The 25,582-nt window shown below is 37.3% G+C and overlaps 1 protein-coding gene and 3 pseudogenes across 1 annotated transcript; 3 read left to right on the top strand and 1 right to left on the bottom strand.

The window, feature by feature from the left end:
* Positions 1-1,038: 1,038 nt before the first annotated feature.
* Positions 1,039-1,968, top strand: LOC140516995 (olfactory receptor 4P4-like). The gene has a single exon (XM_072627842.1). The coding sequence runs from the start codon at positions 1,039-1,041 to the stop codon at positions 1,966-1,968; it is 930 nt and encodes a 309-aa protein (XP_072483943.1).
* Positions 1,969-2,021: 53 nt separating this feature from the next.
* On the top strand, positions 2,022-12,948 carry LOC140517004 (olfactory receptor 4P4-like; annotated as a pseudogene).
* Positions 12,949-16,344: 3,396 nt separating this feature from the next.
* LOC140516994 (pantothenate kinase 3 pseudogene) lies at positions 16,345-17,495 on the top strand (annotated as a pseudogene).
* A 7,187-nt stretch (positions 17,496-24,682) lies between these two features.
* Positions 24,683-25,157, bottom strand: LOC140517001 (nuclear cap-binding protein subunit 2 pseudogene; annotated as a pseudogene).
* Positions 25,158-25,582: the final 425 nt, after the last annotated feature.

The raw sequence follows: 25,582 nt of genomic DNA, 5'->3' as shown, positions 1-25,582 counted from the left end.
TGATAAAGAGTGAGAAACTATGGACTAATGGAGAGGGAAGTGACAACACATTATTTCATTCTGCTCCACAAATGCAGTCCGATCAAGCTTCCTTACCAATACTTCAGCTTCAATTGTCCCAGAGCTTACAAATATCAGTGCTCTGTGGCAAGCGTATGCTTTTTGGAAAAAAAAACAAACAAACCCTTCACATTGCTTTCTCAGATCTTTTTAAAATTCCCTTCAATATATTATTAAGCCATTCAATTTCTGAGCTCAACTTGACATAACAGTTGCATTGATTGGTCAGTTCTTTGTTTTACTTTTTGTCTCATTTCTTCCTTGTGTTAAATGTTAAATGGTTTAGGTACCTGTAATGAATCAGGGACTGCAAATTGATTGTGGGAGGCAGGCAGGCTCAGGAGAAATCTGAAAATTATTTATCTTTATTCTTTAAAAATATTTCCCTTACATTTGATATTCAAAAGGCATTTTCAATTCATTTTAGGATATCTTTCATCATATTGACTTTCAATAGCTTAATATTAAATTTTCTCCTAAACATTAGTATATTTTGTCATATGTCTACTTAAGAAGTTAGAATAAATATTTATTTCCTTATTTTTCTTCACTAAATCAGTGTGTTAACATTAGCTTTGTCATAATTGTCTATAGAGTTAATTAGTTTTGTGATTCAATTACCATCCTAATGGAGAAATATTAAAAAAAATCTTAGAGTTTTTAAAAATTGTCACAACATTTAAAGATACATGATGTCTTCTTTTCTTTTAAACTACGTACATAAAGTGACGTTAGTAGAATGGACAAGAAGATGGTTGAGGTACCTAATTTTCAAAGAAATTCTAGGACCTAGCTGAAAAAAATTGATCTTCTCAAATTTAAAAGTATTGAATGATCCACTCTAATATTAGACTGCACATTTAAATAATCTGAGTATAAGCTTTACATCTATCATGATGTTGGTAATAATTTATCCTATTATATTTGATTTCAGAGGAATTAGAATTCTCCTGGATATTTAAAAAGTATTTGAATTACATGGAAAATCACAGCAATGTAACAGAATTCATTCTTTTGGGGCTGTTCATGAATCAAGACCTGAAAATGATGTGTTTTGTAATCTTCTTGTTCTGCTATTTTGCAATTTTCCTGGGGAACTTCATCATTTTTATCACCATTACATGTAGCCATCTGATCCAACAACCCATGTACTATTTCCTGTGTCATTTGTCCTTAATGGATCTGTCATATACATCCACCATAGTCCCTAGGCTCATCAGGGACTTAATTGCTAAAGAAAAAATCATATCCTTCATTAGCTGTATGACTCAGCTCTTTACTGCTCATTTCCTGGCTACTGTGGAGATGTTCATCTTGGTGTCCATGGCCTTTGATCGCTCTGTTGCCATTTGTAAACCCTTACACTACATGATCATAGTGAATCGACAGAGATGTAACACAATGATCCTGATGGCCTGGGGAGTAGCCTTTTGGCATGCCATTGCCCAGATGCTCATGGTAGCTAGGTTGCCATTTTGTGGCCCTAATCAAATAGATCACTATATATATGATGTCAAACCCCTCCTAAAACTTGTCTGTGCAGACACACATATTGCTAACATCTTAGTCATAGCTAACTCTGGTATGGTTGTGTTAACAACTTTTCTTGTCTTGGTGGCATCTTACGTTGTCATACTATACAATCTTAGAAAGCACTCATCAGAAGGTCGGCGCAAAGCCCTTTCCACTTGTGGGTCTCATGTCATGGTTGTTGTTCTGTTCTTTGTTCCCTGCATTTCCACCTATATTCGACCTCCCAGTGCCAGCAAAAATGATAAGGAGTTTTCTATGTTTTACACTGTCATTGGACCCATGCTGAATCCTCTCATCTACACACTAAGAAATACAGAGATGAAGAATGCCATGCAGAAAGTGTGGTCTAACCAAATATCACTGATATTTAAATAAAAAATATGAGATTTAATTTAATTGTTTTCCCCTTTTATGCCCTTAGTGAAGAAATGGATATTGCATCACCAAAGGTACATTAATGAACATTCTTAAAAAATCATCATGTCCAAAGTGAACAGGGATATATCTTTATCAAAACTTTGTTAAACTGTTGGTGTTTGGCACTAGGCTTTGTACAATTTAATTACTTCCCAAATACTATGTTGTGGGAAGGAGGAACAGGAAGCATAATCTGTCTTTTTTTTCTTCTCTTAAATTACCCATCATTCCAAATCCAGAACATGTTCCTCTTCTAAGAATGGCAAAGAAATGGTCTGTGACATAGGAGCAGGCTCTGTCCCAACTGTCAAGTAATCATAGATTTTCTTTGATAGTCAAGTATTTCAGCCAAATCAACAAGTATGTATGAAACCCATACTCTGTGTCAGGCAGAGTGCAAAGCACTTGGGATACAAATGCAAGTAAAGAGAAAGTCAGTCCTTGCCCCTAAGTAACTTATGTTCTAATGATGAAACCCAATATATAAAAACGAGTGCTAACAATTTGGAAAGAGAGAGGGTAATGGAGAACTATGTCTATCTAGAGGACCATGGCAGGAAAAGAATCCCAAATGGGAAAAAGAAGAGTCTACTGAGGAGTAATGGAGTGAAAATGGCTAGCCTGCATACTTTCTTTAAAAGGATGTTGAAATAGGAATGGACCAATAAGAGGAAGGGATTATATAAAGCAGTAGGTATCTTCCAGGATGAAAAGTCAAAGAGCGGTGGAGAAATAAAGAAATAATAGAGAGAAAGGAGCAGACTTAGGAGACAAATGGCACTTTCCAAAGTGCTCTTTTTTGCTTTCTTCTGATATGTTTGAACAAAAGAAATTCAAGAGATAGATTCTTCTGTCCCTTTTTGGTTCTCAGGGTTATTTAAATTTACCCTTTTAAAATAAATTTCCTACATTGTAAAAATGTCATTAGAACTTAGGAAGCCCTAATTTTCAAATTACCAATGAATGATCAAAGTCAACAAAAATGCTTAATGGATGCTCGATTTGCAATACTGCATGTGGAATCAGAAACACCTGACTTCAAAGCCTAATGCAGACACTTATCAGTAATCTAACTATGACTGGTCATCATCATCATCATCATCTTCCTCATCATTACATTTCCTACGAGATATCAATTCAGGCAATCAAAATGTGAATCTGATTAAATTAGCTTCTCTGATGAGGTACAAGTTCAAATTACAAATTGTACTATGAGCAATGTTACACATACAAACACACATACACATCTGAAGACAAACCACTGATGGAATGAGAAGTAATACACAGTCATGATCCACTCTTTTGTCTTTCGCATTAGAAATTTTTCCTTAAAAATTATTAGTATACATAGAGAAAAAAATACTTTAAATATATGCTTCACTTTTTGTCCTTCATTCTTTGTATAAAATAAGAAGGCATCACATGTAGAAGAAGAACAACAACCACAATATTGCATTTCCCACTCTAATACTGTGCTTATACCTAGACTATCAGAGGGGAAACATGTTCCATGTTCTTCTCACAATATGGCATGACTACTGTTTTCCTCTATTATTCTACTGTGGTGTTTTCCCCGCTCTATATAGTAAACAGTAAGTTTCTGAATTCAGGGAGTTCTTAACAAAAGACAGAAAAGAAATGAGATCTATACATTCTCCAAGTACTTCTTAATTTCTCAGAGAATATATTGGTTGACTCATTTACATCAACCTCATTTAATGTGGATCAATGACGTTGTCTCCATTTTTATATGAGTGAATAGGTTCTAGAATTGTTTAGACTGTCCTTTATTCATTCTATCAAAGATGTCTAAGGCGATGTGCATACAGGGAATCAAGTCATAGCTCTTTCTTATCTAGGTAAAACCATTCTTTCTTCTACTTATCATTTGTCCACAACCTTCTGCCATAGAAAATGGAACTAGAAAGGAGTCTGGAATAAATTAATACTTGAATAATCACTCTTCATTTATGGCCTCATAAGAGATTGTAAGAGGAAGAACTGTGAGCTAAGTCTAGAAAGGAAAGAGAGTACTGGATTGTATGAGTTCTAGAACATTTTAGAGTATGAACTTTGCTAAGTAGGTAATAAGGAATTATGGAAGCACTTAAAGGAAAAGGTGATGCAAAACATTAGATTATAATAAGGACCCTTTTGACAATGAATGTCAGATTATAGGAATGAGGCAAGGGAAAATTTCAGAGAACAGACACTTGCTAGGATGATATTACAATAGTCCAAATGTATTTTAAATAGTGCCTGTTCTCTGAGGGTGTCAGTAGCCGTAAAAGGCAATGAATTCACAAGTATTTTAAAGATAGCACATACATCACTTAGTAATTGATTGCATGTGGGAAGGGTGAGAGAAAGATCAACAAATAACACTGAGATTTCAAGCATAAATGAATCAATTTTATTGATCAAAACAAAGTAATAAGAAAGGAGGTCTTTGAGATGGAATAATATACTCTGTTTTAGACATTTGTACTATGTGATACCAAAAGAATAGCAAAAAGGAAATTCCAAATATGACATTGTAAGTCTAAGTCTGACATAAAAGAGACAGGATAAGAATGATAAGCATTTATAAGACTCATCAGTAAAGAAATGAAGATTTAAAAGAAGAGAGGGAAAACAAACCTTTTGAAAGCCCAGCATTAGGGGAGACAGAAAGCAGAAGGGGAGACAGAAAGCAGAAGGGGATCCAGTCTGCTTATAAAGCAGAAGAAATTCAAAGTTGAGAGCAAGTAGTTGAATATGTGTGAGTGTTGAGTGCAGGATGCACTCAGTCAATTAGCATGGATTAAGCTCTAAGCTCTCTCTCTCTCTCTGTGTGTGTGTGTGTGTGTGTGTGTATGTATATATGCATATGTATATATGTATATATATACATATATATGTGTGTGTGTATGTATATATGCATATGTATATATGTATATATATACATATATGTGTGTGTGTGTATATATATGTGTATATATATGTGTATATATATGTGTGTATATATATATATTATATATATATATACACACATATATATATATATATATATATATATATATATATATATATATATATATATATATATATATATATATATATATATATATGCCAGGCAATTTGTTAAACATTGGGAATGCAAAGAAAGGCCAATCCCCTAAAAGAAAAGCTTTCCTTCATCTCAAAAAGTTCATTTTTTAATGGGGGAAATATGCAAAAAGTAAAAGTATATAAAATGATATATAGAGAATAAATTGGGGCTAATCTCAGAGAAAAAGCACTAGTATTATGGATATAGATATAGAAAGGCTGTTTGCAGAAAGTTGGACTTTAGATGACACTTCAAGAAATCCAGAAAATCTAGGAGACAGAGATGAGAAGGGAGAAAGTTCTAGACACGGGTGACAGAATATGTAAATTCTTCATGTTAGTGGGGGGTTTTCTATGAATAATATAAAAGAACTCAGTGTCACTTCATCACAGAGTATTTAGAATGTAGTGTAAGAAGACTAGGAAGGTAGGAAGTGTCCAGGTTAGGATGGTCTTTAAAAATCAAACATAACAATTTGGATTTTTTCTTAAATGTGATAGAGATCAATTAAAATTTATTGCATAAAGTGGTGACATGTTCAAGGATATATTTTAAAAAATCAATTTGACAAATGAAAGGACTGAGTTGGAACAGAATAATATTTCTCTCAGTGAGAACAACAAAGATGCTTATTTCAATCATGTAGGCATGAGTTATTGTAATGTCTGAGGAGAGTAGGAGGCATATCCGAGAGCATTTAGGCAGGTAAAAATGACAGAATTTAAGGACAAAATAGATGTTGGCGAGAGCGCGCATGTGGGGAGGGAGATGGACAGCAAGAAAGTCCAGGATGGAAGCTAAATTCGACTCTAATGATTGAGAGAATATTAATGTCTTTGACAGTAATAAAGAACTTAGGATAAGGTGAGAGTTTAGAGGGAGAAGGTAATGAGCTTAGTTTTGGATTTGTTGAGTTTGATATGTCTACCGAAAATTCAGTTTCAGATATTGGATAAACAACTGTGGATGTGATACTGGAAGTTAAAAGAAAGCTTAGTTCAGGGGGAAAATGTTATTTTAATAGAAATCATATTAGGTGGTGATATCAGCCAAGTGAAATAGTGGAGAGAGGAGATGAGAAGTGATGTGCATTTAGAATGGAAAGACAAGTCAGTTCCAAGTTGGGAGACCTTTGGATGTCAAATAGACAATTTTGTATTATGTTTTATCATATTTTTAAAAGTGATGGAAAATCATTCTAGCTTTTTTTTTTTGTCAGAAGAAAAGTATACTCAGAATTATTCAACTGTACTAGTGCCTTGGTAACTGGTTGAGGGGTGGATTAGAGGAGAAGAGTGTATCCAAAGAGGTGTATTTTGAGATTATTACAATATTTCAGGGAGAAATGATAAGGATCTCTCATTAGGTGTCTATGATATGACTACAAAAAAAATATACTGATGAAAGTGATGTATAGGAGATAGAATTGACAAGATTTGGCAAATTATCAAATGGGGAGGATTAGAAAGAACAAAGAAACAAAAGACATTAGGAAAATGATTTTATAAATAGGAAAATTCACAAAGAGCAACAATTTAGGGCAAAATTATTAATTTTGTAGGCCATTTTGAGTTTGAGATGCCTTTTAGGTATACACATGGAGTTATCTAGCACGTAGTTTAAAAATGTGGAACTTGAGATAATCAAAGTTGTGGGGTAAATATGTATATATGGAAGGGTTTTTCACCAAGGTGATAGTTTTATCTATCATAATAGATGAAATTACCAAGTACCTAATTGTAGATAAGTAAAAGGAAATTGCTTAAAATAGAGATCATGGTAATTTCCACTCAGAGACATCAGGACATTGATGATGAGGTTCTCAAACAAATGTAGGTGAATCTGGTCAATTGGCAGGCAGAGAATCACATTATATTTTCCACAGCAGCATACTGTTGGGAGGTGGAGAGGGAGAAACAGAGACACAGACACGGAGAGAGAGAGAGAGAGAGAGAGAGAGAGAGAGAGAGAGAGAGAGAGAGAGAGAGAGAGAGAGAGAGAGAGAGAGAGAGAGAAACACAGAGAGAGAAACAGAGACAGAAAGAGAGACGGAGAGAGACAGAGAGACACAAAGAGAGACAGAGACAGAGGGGAGGGAGTCAGAAAGAGAGAGGAAAGAGACAGAGGGAAAGAAAGAGGAGGAAGAAAGTGTGAGAGGGGGAACAGGAAGAGAGGGGAGATAGGGAGAATATGTAGAAGGAGAAATTAATAGTATTCTACAGAGAAGTCCACAAATTTTCCTAGGTGTCACAAATACTTCTGAGATGCACTCAGATATCGGAAACACTAAGTTTGTGTATTTTCAATATCCAGTTAACACCTATCATTTAGCAGACACAATGATATATAGTCCTCAAGATTTGCTACACAGGAAGAAGTGGAAAGGCAACTGAATGCCAAAGTACAATTTATGCTTGTGGTATATGTGTCAATGAAGCAGCATAATCATCACTGAAAAGTAACAGACTAAGTAAAGTTTGCTTCCTGTTGGTAATACTGTACTTGTTGGAATGCTTTGAAGGGCCTTTGGGAACCATCTCCCTGGACTCTAATATGCCTTTAAATTCAAGTAATACTCAGTAAGTTTTTCCTGGAAAGTTTTTTTGATTTAAAAGTTTAGTGGGGGGATAGTGACTTTAAATGATTGATTGATAATTTTTATGGACTCTGGTCCAGATGAAGAAGAACTATCTACACAACATTAGTCTTTCTTACCATTCCTAATGAGTTACAGTCATTACGAAAAACACAGCTTCCTCCCAGTTGAGATACAGCCTTTTAGAGATCCTTTCAGCCACTGTGTTGTCCCACACAGATAGATGTTTGCCATCAATGCTTCCTCAGGTATCAGTCCAGGTTTTCAGGTGCTATGTTTGGATTCTTATAGTATGGCCATTATTTGTTATTATTATTTATTTTTCTTTTATAGTTTGTATTTATTTTCACTGTCTTGAGTCCTGGATTTTCCCTGGACTAGGTATTTTTTAAACCTGTTGTGTCCTGTATAGCATTCGTCTGTCTTGAAAGTCTTGTGGACACCTATGAATAATGTTGCTAAATGCATAAAATACAATTCACGTTATTACAAAGGGAACCAACTGTATTTAAAAAAAAAGATGTACTTTTTTTCCATCCAACATCCCAGACACCCTAAATCTGTCTGTGGTTTCCAGGTTAATACTCCCTTCCTATACACAGCACCATTCCGCTAGTTTCAGAAATCTCTATTATTTTTATGTATATTTTTGTGTATATTTATATACATTTCTCTAAAATCATCATCTTTATAGATTAAGTAATCAAAACTCTTTAACTGTTTTGGGAGAGATCTGCACCAACTCATAAACATAGAAACATATTAAATGGGACACTTCAATACAACAACAGGGTCAATTCTCTATACAATCTTTCTCCTTAAAATTCTTTTCCTCTATTTCCCACACATAATTCTTGTCATTGATATCTTCCTCACTTCCGTGGCCTCAAGCATGGGGAGAAAGGTGAATGAAAAAAAATACGGATTAAAGGGTTTTTATGAGGCAAGTGCCATCTAAAGCTCTTATATGTTACGGAACCATGATTAGTTATTTTTCAGGCATCAGTTTGTTCCTCTAGAAAACATTTTTAAGGCAGGAAAAGAAGCACTTAGGTGGACATAGTTTCACTTATATTTTTGATCCTTACAGTGGTATAGTGCTTAATGTACTTCAAAATACATTGTCAGATATTATCTGGTCTATTACCAGGAGCCAGTGACTTGTCAACTATCTATTATGATTCCATTTTTGTGAGTAATGAGGCTCAGAGATATTTAGTCATGTGCCAAAATCAAGCTACAAGCTATACAGTAGCATACACTAGATGCCATCCCATTACAGACTTTACCCACTAGGACGACCTTCTGTGTTCCTTCTATCAGTCACTGGATCTAGGGGGAGAAATGAATTTATCGTAATAGGTTTACAAGAAATCTCATAGTTTAAAGAGGATTATTCTTTGTTTTCATTAAAAATAACCAAGCATGTAAGTGGGAAAATCTGTCAAACCCTCTCAACTGCATTTTTATTTACTCCTGAAGTACTTATTCTCATGGAAAAATAATGTTGTATTGCACATCATATGTAAATGTTTCTGTTTGTGCGAGAAAAAAGAAGGAAGAAAGGAAGGAAAGAGACAGAATGAAAGAAAAAATAAAAGGAAGAGAATGAAAGAGAAAGAAAGTAAAAGTAGGAAGAAAAAGGAACATGAAGAAAGGAATGAATGAAGAACACAGAAAGATAGCACACAGCACTAGGATTCCAAATCATGCCTTCCAACTGCAAGAGCATTACTTTTAGTGTTGTATCCCATTGATAGCTTTTAAAATATTCTAACAGGAGACAATAGCATCTATCTTAATTTCTCTCCCCTTAGAACTTTGAAAAATCTATTGGCAGGAAAACATTGAATTTTAATCCAGACCGTCTAGTTTTGAAGACCAGCTCAATTGCTTAATCGTTATGACAATCAGCAAATAACTTCACTATGTGATACTCAGTTTTCTCACATGTAAAGGGAGAAATTGAGTTTTGATGAAATCCCAGTTTTCTTCCAACTTAAAACTTCAATATATGATTTATCATGTAATAGATTACAGTCAGATCTATTACAGACATATGGGATATACAGCTGAGAAATGTGTGAAATCCTTCAGGTATTTTTTCTTCTCTATTCCACTTTGGAAAATTCAGGAATGCAGTGTTTCTATCTACCTCCAATCTATTAGACATCAAAGCACAGGATACACACAACTGATGGAAATGTAACCTAAGAAACACCATACTAGATTCCAGTTGAATTTTTTAAGATACTTGGAAGAGGATTGAAATTCTGGAGAGGGATTGAGCAGAAATTATGTTTATCATTCATTTAAATGGCAACAGATGTTCATAGAGTTATTCTCTCTTATCTATAAACAGATCAGGTCCTCCAAATAGGAAGGATTTTGAATTAACTTGAGCTTAATAACAAATTATGATGACAAATAAGTTCTCTTATCTCCATAAGATAACCTGGTAACTCCTGTATCTCTCCAAGTACAATCACAGCTCCTCATCCCACAATAAATACTTCCTCCAACAATATCTCCTCATATCTTTATTAAATTCCTACCATATGAAAAATATAACATGATAAGCTCTGGCTTGAGGAAGGCAAAGTGTCTAACAGCAAAAACTGCATCTGGAGGGCATCTAGGTGGCCAAGTGAATAGAGTACCTGCCGTGGAGTCAAGAGGACATAAATTCAAATCTGTGCACAGACACTTAACATTTACTAGCTGTGTGAGCTTGGGCAAGTTACTTAACCTCAATTGCCTTGCCTCCCCCCCTCCAATTTTTTTAAACTCAGATATCTGTGTCCCACATCTGATAGAGACAGAATTCTTAAGAACAATTCCCTAGTCCTCCCTCATTCTGACTGGAGTGTGACTCAGCTCTTTACTTCTCACTTACTGGGAGGTGCTGAGTTGTTGGTCCTGGTTTCTTTGGTCTTTATTGGCATGCCACCATACATAAAGCCTTAAATTCCATGATGTTTTTCAACAGATAATGATGTGGCACTCTAATCTTGCTTGCCCAAATGGTGACATTTTGGCACTCTGTCCATCTAGTTATGATCCTGAGGTTAACTTTTTGTGGCCCTGATGAAATATTTCACTATGTGTGTGTCTCAAAAGTCCCATTACAACTTGCCTGCACAGTCATATATACTGGTGTATTTTAGCATCTGGAATAATGTGCAAAGTTCTAGTTTCACATTTGTAAAATTACACTTATAAGATAATATAATGTCCAGAAGAGGGCAAACAGCGTGTTGGTAAACATCAATATTACACCTTAAGAGTATCTATTGAAATCCATGGAAATATTCAATCATCAAAAAAAAAAAAAAAAGACATCACAGCATTTTCAGTTTCATGCAGGAATTAGTTGAGGAAGAAGAATTATTCTCAGGCTGTAGGATGGAGTGAGACGTCATGGATTTCAGTTGCAAAGAGGCAGATTTATTTTCAATATGAGGACAAATGCTTCCTAAATATTGTTGAAAAGGGGAATAAAGTCTGTTGGATTGTATTTGGTTCAATAGTTGAGGATAATAGGAGATGTACAAATAAGCTTCAGTGTCCAAGACCTAGCAAATGTTTAATACTTGGGGTAGCAGGTTTAATTGATTGGAGTAAGGAATAAACTATGAGGTAGATGTAGGTGGTAAGATGGTACATGGAAAATGCAGTGGACGAAATTAAGCTTATCTTTTGCCTAGGCTGCCCTTTACTTAGTGTAAAGACACTTTCATCATTGGTTTCTGAGAACATTGTAAAGCATTTCTAGAAAATCCACTTTTACTCATATGATCTAGCCAACACGTAGTTTGGTTTACGTTGCTTTTGTGTGTATGTGCGTGTGTGTGTGTGTGTGTGTGTGTGTCTATTTTCCCTAGTGTCCTGACTTGACTATTGTTTGATGCTTTAAAAGACAGAAATGAGATAATTTAATTTAATTTATTCTAATGGATTACTTAAGTATGTGGGATGGGAAAGGGCCTGCAAATCTATTGCTTTTGATGACAGCTTTTGATATCCCCCTATATATATATAATATATATATAACAATAATATATATATAAAATGTGTTAATCCCTGAACTGAAATCTCTTATCTTTGATCACTTCATTTAAAATGTTTAAAATATTTAAGCATGTCTAAAAATGATATCAAATTGAAGAACACAGTGTAAGTTGTAGTAATGATGTGGACTTCGATTTTAACTTCAAAAAATTATTCAGTCATTGCTAGCCAGGCTTTATCATGACATCTATATTTTCAGGTTAATTAAACTTCTGGAAAGAAACAAATGAAGAAAATGTGTTTTGTAAAATGACACTTATAAGATAATATAATGTCCAGAAGAGGGCAAACAGTGTGGTGGTAAACATCAATATTACGCCTTAAGAGTATCTATTGAAATCAACGGAAATATTTTCCTGGTCTGTTAGTTAGCAATCTTCCTGGGGAATTTCACTATCTTTATCACTATCATATCCAGTTATCTGATGCAGCAACCCATTTACTACTTTCTCTGGCATTTGTCTTTCATGGATCCATGCTTCACTTCCACCATAGTTCCCAGGCTGATCAGGGACTTAATTGTCACTAGGAAGGTCATCTCCTACAATTGCTGCATGACTCACATCTTTACTTCTCATTTACTGGGAAGTGTTGAGATGTTCGTCCTGGTGTCCATGTCCTTTGATCGTTTTGTTGCCATCTGTAAACCCTTATACTACATGATAATCATCAACAGGCAGAGGTACAACATGCTGATCCCGCTTGCCTGAGTGGTGCCCAGCTACTCATGATCCTAAGGTTACCTTTCTGTGGCCCCAATCAAATAGATCATTATATGTGTGATTCAAAACCACTCTTAAAGCTTGCCTGCACAGACACAGAGGTTGATAGTATTTTAGTCATTGCTAACACTGGAATGGTTGTCTTGGCAACCTTTCTGGTCTTGGTGGCATCTTACATCATCATACCATATAATCTCAGGGAACACTCCTCTGAGGGTCGGAGGAAAGCCCTCTCCACCTGCGCTTCCCATGTGATGGTGGATGTTCTGTTCTTTATACCTTGTATCTCCACCTATATCCCACCCCCCAATTTTGTAAACAACGACAAAGCCTTCTCAGTGTTTTACACTGTGATTGCACCTATGTTGAACTCTCTCATCCATACACTGAGAAATGCAGACATGAAGAATGCCATGACAGTGGTATGGTCCAGGAAACTGACTTTGTTATTCAAATAAAACAGATGAATTTCAACTTGTGATTTTCTTTTTCTTTTACATTCACCCAGTTAAGAAATAAGTATTTGGATCACAAAACTTTCAGGAATAAACAGTACCGTAAATAACAAGGACTACCCAGACTCCATAATGGCTAGAAAATGGTATATTTCATGGTTATCAAAGGGTTTTCCTGAATCCTTAATGGTATATTAGATATCCAGACCAGTGACTGCATTGCCCATTGACTGCTTTCACTGAACTTTCAGTCTGGCCACATGTACACTAGTTCTGCTTATAGCATTAGTCATCGAACGGCTTTTACAAAGAGGTATAATAATGAACACATAAGCTTATCTCTTTACAACTTCAAACTCCGGGAAGGGAAAGGGGATTAAGCTCATAGATTAGCTCAGTTGTTATGTAGCACAGTCCTAGTTTCAAATTCAATCTCCCTATTGGGCTCAAGTACCAGACACCCTGGCTTCCAAGTCTTCCCTGCTAGGCTGGCTTAATGCAATATCCTGCCTAAAATCCTGGTTTATATGTCAGCATGGCTACCACTCCCAGGCCCAGTGGAGACTACTCTTTGAATCTGGCGAATGAGAGCGAATAAAAGAAAATAAAACAAATACCCAATATCCATTTCTCAGAGTTAAGGGCAAAACTGAGAGGAGAAGAAGGGAGGCCCCTTTCTTGAATCAATGATTCTTTCAGTTCATGGTGCCCATACTGAGGGTTAATCTTCACACTCTCTGAAATGCTGAAACAGGAAAAAGAGCATAACCGTCCAAGCCTCACGATTTTAAAGATGGAAATTGTTCTATTTTTGAAGGCAATCAAGAGAAGGGAGAAAGTGTTTTTGTCCATGTTAGGCTAACTTAGCAGATTATTTGTATACACACATATACATACACACATAGACACATATATAAATGCACACACATATTCATACATAGACATATATTTAAATCTAAATTAAAACGGTATTTAACTTGGGGCAAGTCACTTAATCTCTGTTTCTATCAGTTTCATCAACCATAAATTGGGGATAATAATAACACCTGCCTTTCAGGTTTGCAGTAAGGATCAAATGAAATAATATTTGTAGTGTTTAGCACAGTATTTGGCACATAATAAGATGAAATTAAAAAAAAGCATGGGAATGAGTTTCTGAGTAGTTAGTAATGAATTTATTAATTAGGCTAGCCAACAATCATGAAATTGATGGTCAATAAGTCAAATGCTCTCCACCCCCAAAGAAAACCTTAAGAATCTTAAATAAATTTGTAGAGGGAAGGCCCCTGATAAGTAAAAATCAACCCTTACTGGTGAATCTTTAAGGAAGAGGTATGCTAGAAGACTTCAGCTCCTCTTACTGAGAATATACCTTGATCATTAGACACAACAGCTTCCAGATTGCTGGAGTGCAATCCATCTCCATCCAGACGCCTCTCATTTATTTTCTCCTTTATAAACTGGTTCAACCCATACCTTAATGGAGGGTTACAAGGATAGGGCCTTCTTTCTCCAGGCTAAGGACATGTCCAGACTGGATTCTGTTTATACTCCTAGTTGAGTGGGGTTCTGCGCAAAATTGAAGAGCATATTCCTTGAGGGCTAGGAGTAGTTTCATCAATTAGTCATGTCCTTGACACACTGACTTTTGTTTGTTTGTTTTTTTTTTTTTTTACAATTTATTTATTTTTTAGTTTTTCAGTTCTCAGTCTTAACTTCCAGAAGAATTTGAATTCAAAATTTTCTCCCCATCTCTCCCCACCTCCATCCCAGGACAGCATGATCCTCATCCACCCCCTTCCTAGTGTCTGTCCTTCTTTCAATTAGCCCCCTTCTTCCATTTCCCTCCCCTGTATTTTCCAATAGGGCAACTTAGATTTCTATACTCCATTACCTGTGTATCTTATTTTCCAGTTGCATGCCAGAACAATTTTTACCATTCATTATTAAAGCTTTGAGTTCCATATTCTCTCCCTTCCTCTCAAACCACATTCATTGAAAAAATAAGCTATTCAACATATGTTGCACATGTGTAATAATGCAAAACATTTCCATAATAGTTACACTGCGAAAGACTAACCACATTTGCCTCTGTCCTATCCTGCCTTCATTTTTTTCGTTCTCTCCCTTGACCTGTCCTCTCATAATAATGTTTGCTTCTGAATATCCCTTTCCCCAATTTGCTGTCCTTTCTATCATCTCTCTACTTCTCCCTTGCCTTCCTGCAGGGTAAAATAGCTTTCCTGATCCAATTGAGTGCGCTATTTCCTCCTCAAGCCACATCCCTTGAGAATAAGACTGGCTTATTTCCTTTCATCTCACCCCTCTTCCCCTCCATTGAACAAATTCTTTCTTGCCTCTTTTATGTAGGATGATTTGCTTCATTTTACCTCTCCCTTTCTCTCACACGAAGTATATTCCACTGAACAGTAAATTTTATTTTATTTTTTAGGCATTCACCCATCATATTATTCAGCTCACCCTGTACCCTTTGTCTATATGTGTGTGTGTGTGTGTGAGTGCATATGTATGTACACATGCACACATAGACACATACACCCATGTAAATATACATTCCCATGCATATATATATATATATATATATATATATATATATATATATATATAATATACACACACCTGCATACCTCTACACACCTACACATGCATTTATATGTGTAAATATATGTATCTATATATGTGTATGTGTGTGTGCATATATATATGTATATATGTATGTATGTATGAACGTATGTGTACAAATATTTCCTCTAAATACCCTAATACTGAAAAAGGTCTCCTGAGTTACAAATAACATCTTTCCATGCAGGAATGTAAACAGTTCAACATTAATAAATTCCTGAAAGCTTCTTCTTCCTATTTGCCTTTTCATATTGCACTTGATTCTTGTATTTGAAAGTCAAATTTCCTATTTAGCTCTGTTCTTTTCAACAAGAATGCTTGGTCTGGGCGGGCTCGCTGCTTAGTGGCGGCAGCAGAGCGCGGCGGCTCCTGGAAGAGGGGCCTTTTTTCTGGAGCGGTGGCAGTGGGGCAGGAGCGGCGAGTGCTGGCGTCCGTCCCCCATCGCACCCACCCACCCCCACCGCGTTGGCCGCGCCTCAGGAGTTGCAGGGGGTCCCCATCCGGAGGCTGATCTCCCCCCCTACCCCAGCCCACTCGCCGGGCATCGCCTCAGGCGGCTGGCAGCCCCGCCCCACTCTGAGCCCACCTCCTGCGGCGCTGTGGGGAGGACCCGGCCCGCGCTTCAGCGCCCCCCCTGCCTCGGTACCGAGGAGCTCTCGGGCCGAGCCGCCGCCCCCGCTGTCGTCTCCCGGAGCATGCCCGGCCACCGCCGCCGCCGCCGCCGCCGCTGCTGCCCCAGCTCCCCCGATGGGCAGCATGAAGATCAAGGATGCCAAAAAGCCTTCTTTCCCATGGTTTGGCATGGACATAGGAGGCACTCTTGTGAAACTTCGCTACTTTGAACCCATTGATATCACAGCAGAGGAGGAGCAAGAAGAAATTGAAAATTTAAAAAGTATCCGGAAATATCTGACTTCTAATGTAGCCTATGGGTTAATTGGAGTTAGGGATGTTCATCTCGAACTTAAAGATTTGACACTTTTTGGGAGAAGAGGGAACTTGCTCTTTATCAGATTTCCAACCCATGACCTGCCTACTTTTATCCAAATGGGGAGAGATAAAAACTTCTCAACGTTACACAAGGTACTATGTGCTACTGGAGGTGATGCTTACAAGTTTGAAAAAGATTTTCGCACTATTGGAAACCTCCAGTTGCACAAACTGGATGAATTTGACTGTCTTGTAAAGGGCTTGCTATATATAGATTCTGTCAGTTTTAATGGGCAGGCAGAATGCTATTACTTTGGCAATGCCTCAGAAGCTGAAAGATGCCAAAAGACGCCTTTTACCTTAGATGACCCATGTCCACTACTGGTCGTGAACATTGGTTCTGGAGTTCGTATTTTAGCTGTCCATTCCAAAGACAACTATAAGGGAGTTACTGGAACAAGCCTGGGAGGTGGTACATTTCTGGGCTTATGCAGTTTACTGACTGGCTGTGAAAGTTTTAAAGAAGCCCTTGAAATGGCTTCCAAAGGTGACAGCACCCATGCTGATAAATTGGTCTGTGATATTTATGGAGGAGATTATGAAAGATTTGGCTTGCCAGGGTGGGCTGTAGCATCTAGTTTTGGAAACACGATTTATAAGGAGAAGAGAGAATCCCGTTAGTAAAGAAGATCTAGCGAGAACTACTTTAGTTACTGTGACCAATAACATTGGTTCTATAGCAAGAAAGTGTGCTGATAATGAGAAAATAGAGTTGTCTTTGTTGGAAACTTTCTACGTGTCAATACCCTATCTATGAAACTTTTGGCATATGTATTGGATTATTGGTCCAAAGGCCAGTTGAAGGCGTTGTTTCTAGAACATGAGGGATACTTTGGAGCAGTTGGTGCTCTCCTGGGGCTGCCAAATGTCAGCTAAAGCATCGAAGTCACTATGTCAGTAATGCCATCCAAGTGGAACTGAAAATGGGAAGGATTATTATTTCATTATTTAAATTGATGGGTACCAAAGGACAGGAGGGGAAGCGATGTTGCTGTTCATTTTTAAATGTCAAAATGGTAACCTGCTGAATGTTGCCATATTAAAGTGAGATCTTGGTAACATGAAACATTTCCTAATGAAATGCTTTAGGAATTTTGGTCTTACTCTTCTCTGTATATAGCCAGTATTAAATCCTTTTGATGCAATACAACCTCTGACTGAGCTTCTGAAAAACATTTTCATTTATTTTTAAGTAGTCAGCATTACAATACTGTTTGCTCAAGTAAAAATCTTGAAGTCCTCAGATATTTAGTTTGTGAAAATAATTCATTCTGAATGTATGTTACAAGGGTCTCTTTTACCCATCTTTTGGCTACTTTTCACACCCTGTACTGAAAATTGACCATGACAACCAAAGTGTCTTTGAAAGGTTCCATTTGCACCTGATGATATAAAATTTCAGGCATTTAGAACCATTGAAGCTTTCGTAAGGCATTTTCTTAAAGTATGTTTCTATGGTTCTTTGACAGACCCCCCACCCCAGTAGATTTCAAACTATTTTCAAATACCAGAGTGTAATTAAAATATATAGCGATTTGTGAAACTATAGCTACATAGCAGCTTAAGCTCTGACAGTGTATTTTATAAAACTACTCTAATTACGGTTAGTTGGTACAATAGAGCATTGTTCATGGAGTAAAAAATCATTATGCTCAATACATTTAAAGATATAATATCTAAAATTTTATCATTTGATAACTTGATTAGTGACCTGCTTAATATAGGTACAGTAGAGAGATAAAACGATGTGAGATCGAAGTACATCATTCAAGTTTTGTGTATTTCCTCTGCTACATTCCTTTCAGACCACAGCTCAGTCACTCATTTTTATGATGTTTGAACCAACAAGGCAAAAAACTTTGCATTCTGTTATGTGAAAAAAAAAAACCTCCTTAACCTTTGAGTGTTTTGTTAAGCTGGAAGATTTAGTTATTTCTGAAGTTTTGTGGGATTCAGAGGAAATATTGCAGAATCACAAAAGTATCAGTGTTTTGTACATTCTGGCAATAAAAGCATTATAATTCCCCCCCCCCTCCCAAAAAATGAATGCTTGGTAGTCCTCCATTTCACTGAAATTTCATTTTTCCCCTCGAGTATTATGCTAAGTTTTGCTGAGTATGTTATTCTTGGTCTTAATCCTATTTCCTTTGAGTTCTGGAATGTCATATTCCAAGTCCTTCAGTCTTTTAGTGTAGAAGCTGATAAATTCTGTATTATCGTGATTGTATTTCCAAAATGCTTGAATTGTTTCTTTCTGGCTGCTTGTAATATTTTTTCTTGACCTGATAACTCTGGAATTTGGCTGCAACATTCTTAGGAGTTTTCCTTTTGGGATCTCTTTCAGGAGGCAATTCAATACAGTCTACATATCTGTGGCTTTGCTAAAAACTTCCATAATAGTCATGTTGTGAAAGACTATCTATATTTCCCTCCATCCTATTAAAGCCTCCATCATTAATTCTATTCTTGCTTTTGATCTGATCATTCCAAAAAAGTGTTTACTTCTAATTAGACCCCTCCTCTCATTTGCTATCCCTTCTATAATTCCCCAGACCCGATTTATTCACTTCTCTCCTACTTTCCTGTAGTGTAAGAAATATTTTAACACTACATTGAGTGTGCATGTTATTCCCTTAAGTCAAATGTGATGAGAGTAAGCTTCACGTCTTCCCTCTCACCTCCCACTTTTCCCCTCAATTGGAAGTTTTTTCTTGCCTTTTTTCTTAAATTTATTTATTTAACTTTTAACATTCATTTTCACAAAATTTTGGGTTCCAAGTTTTCTCCCCTTTTATCCCTTTCCCCCACCTCAAAACACCGAGCATTCTAATTGCCCCTATCACCAATCTGCTCTCTCCTCTATCATCCCTCTCTGCCCTTGTCTTCATCCTCTCCTCTGTCCTGTAGGGCCAAATAACTTTCTATACCCCTTTACCTGTATTTTTTGTTTCCTACTGGCAAGAACAGTACTCAAAAGTTGTTCCTAAAACTTTGAGTTCCAACTTCTCTTCCTCCCTCCCTCCCCACCCCTTCCCTTTGGAAGGCAAGCAATTCCATATAGGCTAAATCTGTGTAGTTTTCCAAATGACTTCCATAATAGTCGTGTTGTGTAAGACTAACTCTATTTCCCTCTATCCTATCCTGCCCCAATTACTTCTATTCTCTCTTTTGATCCTGTCCCTCCCTATGAGTGTCGACCTCAAATTGTTCCATCTTCCCCATGCCCTCCCTTCCATCATCCCCCCCCCACCCTGCTTATCCCCTTATCCCCCACTTTCCTGTATTGTAAGATAGGTTTTCATACCAAAATGAGTGTGCATTTTATTCCTTCCTTTAATGGAATGTGATGAGAGTAAACTTCATGTTTTTCTCTCACCTCCCCTCTTTATCCCTCCACTAATAAGTCTTTTGCTTGTCTCTTTTATGAGAGATCATTTGTCCCATTCCATTTCTCCCTTTCTCCTCCCAATATATTTCTCTCTCACTGCTTGATTTCATTTTTTTAAGATATGATCCCATCCTCTTCAATTCACTCTGTGCACTCTGTCTCTATGTGTGTGTCCGTGTGCGTGTGCATGTGTGTGTGTGTGTAATCTCACCCCGTACCCAGATACTGAATAGTTTCAAGAGTTACAAATATTGTCTTTCCATGTAGGAATGTAAACAGTTCAACTTTAGTAATTCCCTTATGACTTCTCTTTGCTGTTTACCTTTTCATGCTTCTCTTCATTCTTGTGTTTGAAAGTCAAATTTTCTTTTCAGCTCTGGTCTTTTCATCAAGAATGCTTGAAAGTCCTCTATTTCATTGAAAGACCATTTTTTCCCCCTTAAGTATTATACTCAGTTTTGCTGGGTAGGTGATTCTTGGTTTTAGTCCTAGTTCCTTGGACTTCTGGAATAATGGTATTCCACGTCCCCTTCCATCTCTTAATGTAGAAGCTGCTAGATCTTGTGTTATCCTGATTGTATTTCCACAATACTTGAATTGTTTCTTTCTAGCTGCTTGCAATATTTTCTCCTTGACCTGGGAACTCTGGAATTTGGCCACAATGTTTCTAGGAGTTTCTCTTTTTCGATCTCTTTCAGGCAGTGATCAGTGGATTCCTTGAATACTTATTTTGCCCTCTGGTTCTAGAATCTCAGGGCAGTTTTCCTTGATCATTTCATGAAACATGATGTCTAGGCTCTTTTTTGGATCATGGCTTTCAGGTAGGCCCATCATTTTTAAATTGTCTCTCCTGGATCTATTTTCCAAGTCAGTTGTTTTTCCAATGAGATATTTCACATTTTCTTCCATTTTTTCATTCTTTTGGTTTTGTTTTGTGATTTCTTGGTTTCTCATAAAGTCATTGGCCTCCATCTGTTCCATTCTAATTTTGAAAGAACTATTTTCTTCAGTGAGCTTTTGAACCTCCTTTTCCATTTGGCTAATTCTGCTTTTGAAAGCATTCTTCTCCTCAGTGGCTTTTTGAACCTCTCTTGCCAATTGAGTTAGCCTATTTTTCAAGGTGTTATTTTCTTCAGCATTTTTTTGGGTCTCCTTTAGCAGGGTGTTTACTTGTTTTTCATGCTTTACTTGCATGTCTCTCGTTTGTCTTCCCAGTTTTTCCTCCACCTCTCTAACTTGATTTTCGAAATCCTTTTTGAGGTCTTCCATGGCCTGAGCTCATTGAGTGGGCTGGGATACAGAAGCCTTCACTTCTGTGTCATTCCCTGATGGTAAGCATTGTTGTTCCTCATCCAAAAGGAAGGGAGGAAATACCTGTTCACCAAGAAAGTAACCTTCTATGGTCTTATTTTCTTTTCCCTTTTCTGGGCATTTTCCCAGCCAGTGACCTGACTTCTGAATATTCTCTTCACACCCACTTCGCCTCCAGATCCGCCCAGCCAGCTCTTGGGGTCTGAGATTCAAATGTTGCTTCACAGCCTCAGGGCTTTGGGTGGGGGCAGGGCTGCTATTCAGTGTGAGATTAAGTTCAGATGCTCAAGTGGGAGCAGGGCCACCACACGGGCTCACTTCCCTCAGGGGGTTTATTCAGAGACCTTCAACAATGGATCCAGGCTCCTGCCTGTTTGGGGAACCCCAGTCTGCTGCTGCCTCCGCTGCTGCCTCCCACGGGGGCCTGAGTTATGGGGCACCCCACTCCCCTCTCGGCAAGCCGAGAAGACCCTCTCACCAACCTTTGGGGCCCATGGGTGGGGGGACGTGCGTGGCTGCTGGAGATTCTGTCCCTGAAGCCTGCTGGGATCTGCTCCTCTTGGTGCCGAGTGGCCAAGGCTGGGTTGGGCTCGGCTCTGCGTCCGGGGTGCTAGGGACCTTTTGTGAGAGGTTTTCAGGGCTCTCTGGAACAGAAATCTCGTCTGCTCCATTGTTCTGTGGCTTCTGCTGCTCCAGAATTTGTTGGGAGCTCTTTTTTACAGATATTTTATGGGCTGTGTGTTCGGAGTTAACATATGTGTGTCTTTCCACTCCACCATCTTGGCTCTGCCCCCCTTAAATTCTTTTTCTAAAATATTGTTATTTAAGTATTGTAGTCCTCTTCTGTTAATCTGGGATACACACACACACACACACACACACACACACCCCTTCACACTCACATATACCTATACACATAAATGAAAACATATATAAGCAAATATGTAAATTTATTACCTACATGTATAATACATATATGTGTGTTTGTATGCGTGTATTGCTATTTATTTTATGTAAATTATAAAATTTACTGGCATACAATTGGACACAATAGCTCCTAATAACTGCTCTAATTTCCTTTGCATTGGTGGTGAATTTACCCTTTTCGTTATTGACATGAGTAAATTTTTTCTTCCTTTTTAAAAAAATGACATCAGCTAGTGGTATATGTATTATTATTTTTCATAAAAGAACTCCAAGTTTTATTTATTTTTTCACTGCTTTTTTCTTCAGTTTTATTAGTCACTTTTTGATTTTCAGGATTTCCAGTTTGGTGTTTAACTATGAGTTTTTAATTTGTACTTTTTCTAGTTTTATTTTTTACTTGCATGCCTAATTCATTTTTCTGTTCTTTATTTTGTTGATGTATGCATTCAGGGGTACATAGTTTCCCTTACAAAATATGCATTATCTAATTTATACATATAAACCGCCTCCTCCCCCTTTATAGTCAGCAGAGTAATGCATTAGGAAAAGCATTGAATATGATCCATAAAATCTGAATATGAATCCTACCTTGAAAAACTTGCTGGCTGTGTAACTCTCGATAAATTATATTACCTTTTAGGGAATAGATATTTCATTTACTGCCAAATGAATAAACTGGATTATATTCAGTAATTTTCAGGTTCTCATCTAAAAAACCCAATCTATTATCATGCATTTTTAATATAATTATATACTTGTTGAATTGAACTGAATATATATCAATTGCACTAGGTTTCTAAACAAGGGCACAGTATTTTTTTTGGAGGGACAGCTTTATTGGAAGGGGACCTGGCCAGGTAACTCGTGGGAGAAAACACAGTACCTTCTAAAATTCTTCTTCAAAACGAAACCAAATTCAATCTTTCTATTTATCACAGAACGAAATATGCAACTAAAACTATTCTGTAAAGAAAACCATAAAGGAAAAAATAGTCAAGCTTTCTCTGAGTGTGAGAAAAGCACCCTCTTCTCTAAACAGCACGTGACTCTTCCTTGCTAGGCTACAAAGGCTTCTGCAAACCTAAAGCCCTACTCATAGTTAAGACATGGATACGATTCAACCCAGATCAAAATGTACAAGTCGGGGTCACTTGAAATAAGACAACTTCTGTAAACTCTACAACTGATCACTTGGTCATAGTCTAACGTGAAAAAAGAAAGTTTACCCCTAAGAGAATTCCTCCCTGATGTCCTGGGCCACACACCGCTGAAAAGATAGCAAGTTATTGGTTGACTTCAACCCTTCTTGATTTTTCCCCTTTGATAAAATTTTTTAATGTGAATTATAGCAGGTTTCTGCAGTGGGACTCCAATCTGTGCTCCCAAATGGATGCAGATGAGCCAATAGACTTATCAGGAACAGACTCTTTCGTAGGTAAATTACTCTTCCTGGTTGGAGCGAATACAGTCCTACTCTGTCCCAGCTGAGTCATCATCTCAGGTACATAATTCAACAAGAATTCAATTATTTTATCAGCAATGCAGAAGCTGATAGAAGGACCCTAATCACTTAACCGGAAAATCAGTTCTAAGTGAAGCTTATCAGATCTTTCTCATGTGAAAGGTTTTGTTCCCTTGATTTCCACTCTCTCCTCTCAACAGTGCCAGTTCCTTTACCATTCTGGTGAAATAAAGAAACAAACAAATAAATAAACAAATGGATAAATAAATAAATACAACAGGGATAGCATCAACTTGTGCCAATTTCCCAGTTAAAAAGACCCTCTGAGGAATTCATCTGACATTTCTTCCCTAAAGTCCATAGGAGGAATTTCCCATAGAAAATTATGTTTCCTTCTGCATTTTTCGGACCAGCGTCCCATTGAAAGCCCAAGGATGTGCTTAACATTGAAAATGCACATTTCTTTCTAAATCATCCATTCGGAGCACTAATGCAGAGCCTTCTTCCTAGGTGTCGGATCGTTAATGCACAGGCAGAACTGTTTTAAGAATTCCATATAAACTTGTGTATCTTTATGAGCTAGAAATCACCTTGGGAACAAGGGATATCTTCAAAAAGCTTAGAAATAAATTTCCTCATTTGTTGGCTATTGCCACTAGAGCATACATCATTACATTCATTTCATAAAAAAAGTTCATGAGGATCTTTTCCCTAAATGACCACTCCAAGTAAGTAACACAGTCATATAATGAGACTTTTCTATTTCTGTGCTATACTGGGTTTAAATCTATGAACAGAGCCTCTCAAGGCTCCGACACAGTCACTTGCTTAGTTTGGGGTATTTAATGATTTTCAGAGTGGAAAAGCCAAGTTGAGGCTTGGGGCTTAATTCCTGTGTGGAGGTAGAGAAACCAGAGACAGCCTGTTATACGTCAGCTGTTTTCAGAACTTGAGTGTTGCTATTAAAGGGATCCGTCAACCAGCCAACTTCCGCTGTTTGTACGTGAGGGCTTCCATCACTCCTTGATTTTGCACATTTTCCCATAACCTCCTCTGCCAGCATCATAGTCCTTTCGATACACATATCGTACCTGGCCCCTAGATCATCCTCGTCCATATTGTCGCCCTCTTTGAAGCCCGTGTCCCAGTCTGTTCAGATAATGCTGTCATCCAGGTGGATCCCATTAATGTAGAACACGGCATTTTCAGCATCTGCTCTGGAGTAATATTCCACAAAGCTGGAATGTGGAACCCACATGCTGTTTTCTTCACTTTATCTAAGAACATGATTATTTTCTTGATGCTTTTGCCAAAGAGCTAATAGATCCGCTCCTCGGTGGTGTAAAAAGACAGGTTCCCAACGTACAGGGTACAGTTTTTCTTTAATAATTTCTCTTGGTCCTTCTTGTCACCCCGAAATTGCTGGTCGCGGTACTGGCCCAGCTGCACGTAGGAGTCGCTGTTCAGTGCTCTCAGAAGTCCGCCCCACATGGCAGGGGCTCTGGTCCACGGTGGCAGCGAATAGGGCACAGTATTTTTTTTAAAGGAAACTCATGCTTTTCCAGTTCACATAGATGGGAACAGTTAAAAGTATTAGAAAAGACATCTATTAATTCTTAAATTAAATTTTTGAAAATTTAATAATTTCAATAATATAGAATAATTTATTAATTTCCTCTTATTCCCTAGTATTTCCGATCCCTATCTTCACCTTTCTGAATACAGTAGTGTTTGTCCAAGTGTTATGAATACCCTAGTTAAAATCTGGCCTTAGACACTTACTATCTGTTTGACCCTGAGTAAGACATTAAAATCCTCTCTATCTCAATTGCTTTAAATGTAAAATGGAGATAGTAACAGAAGCTACCTAGCATGATCTTTTTGAGGATCAAATATATAATTTTTGCAAAGCTCTT

Source organism: Notamacropus eugenii (genome assembly GCF_028372415.1).
Source record: "Notamacropus eugenii isolate mMacEug1 chromosome Y unlocalized genomic scaffold, mMacEug1.pri_v2 SUPER_Y_unloc_3, whole genome shotgun sequence".
Lineage (NCBI taxonomy): Eukaryota > Metazoa > Chordata > Mammalia > Diprotodontia > Macropodidae > Notamacropus > Notamacropus eugenii.
The sequence above is the reverse complement of the archived record's forward strand: the minus strand, read 5'-3'. Positions and strand labels throughout refer to the sequence as shown.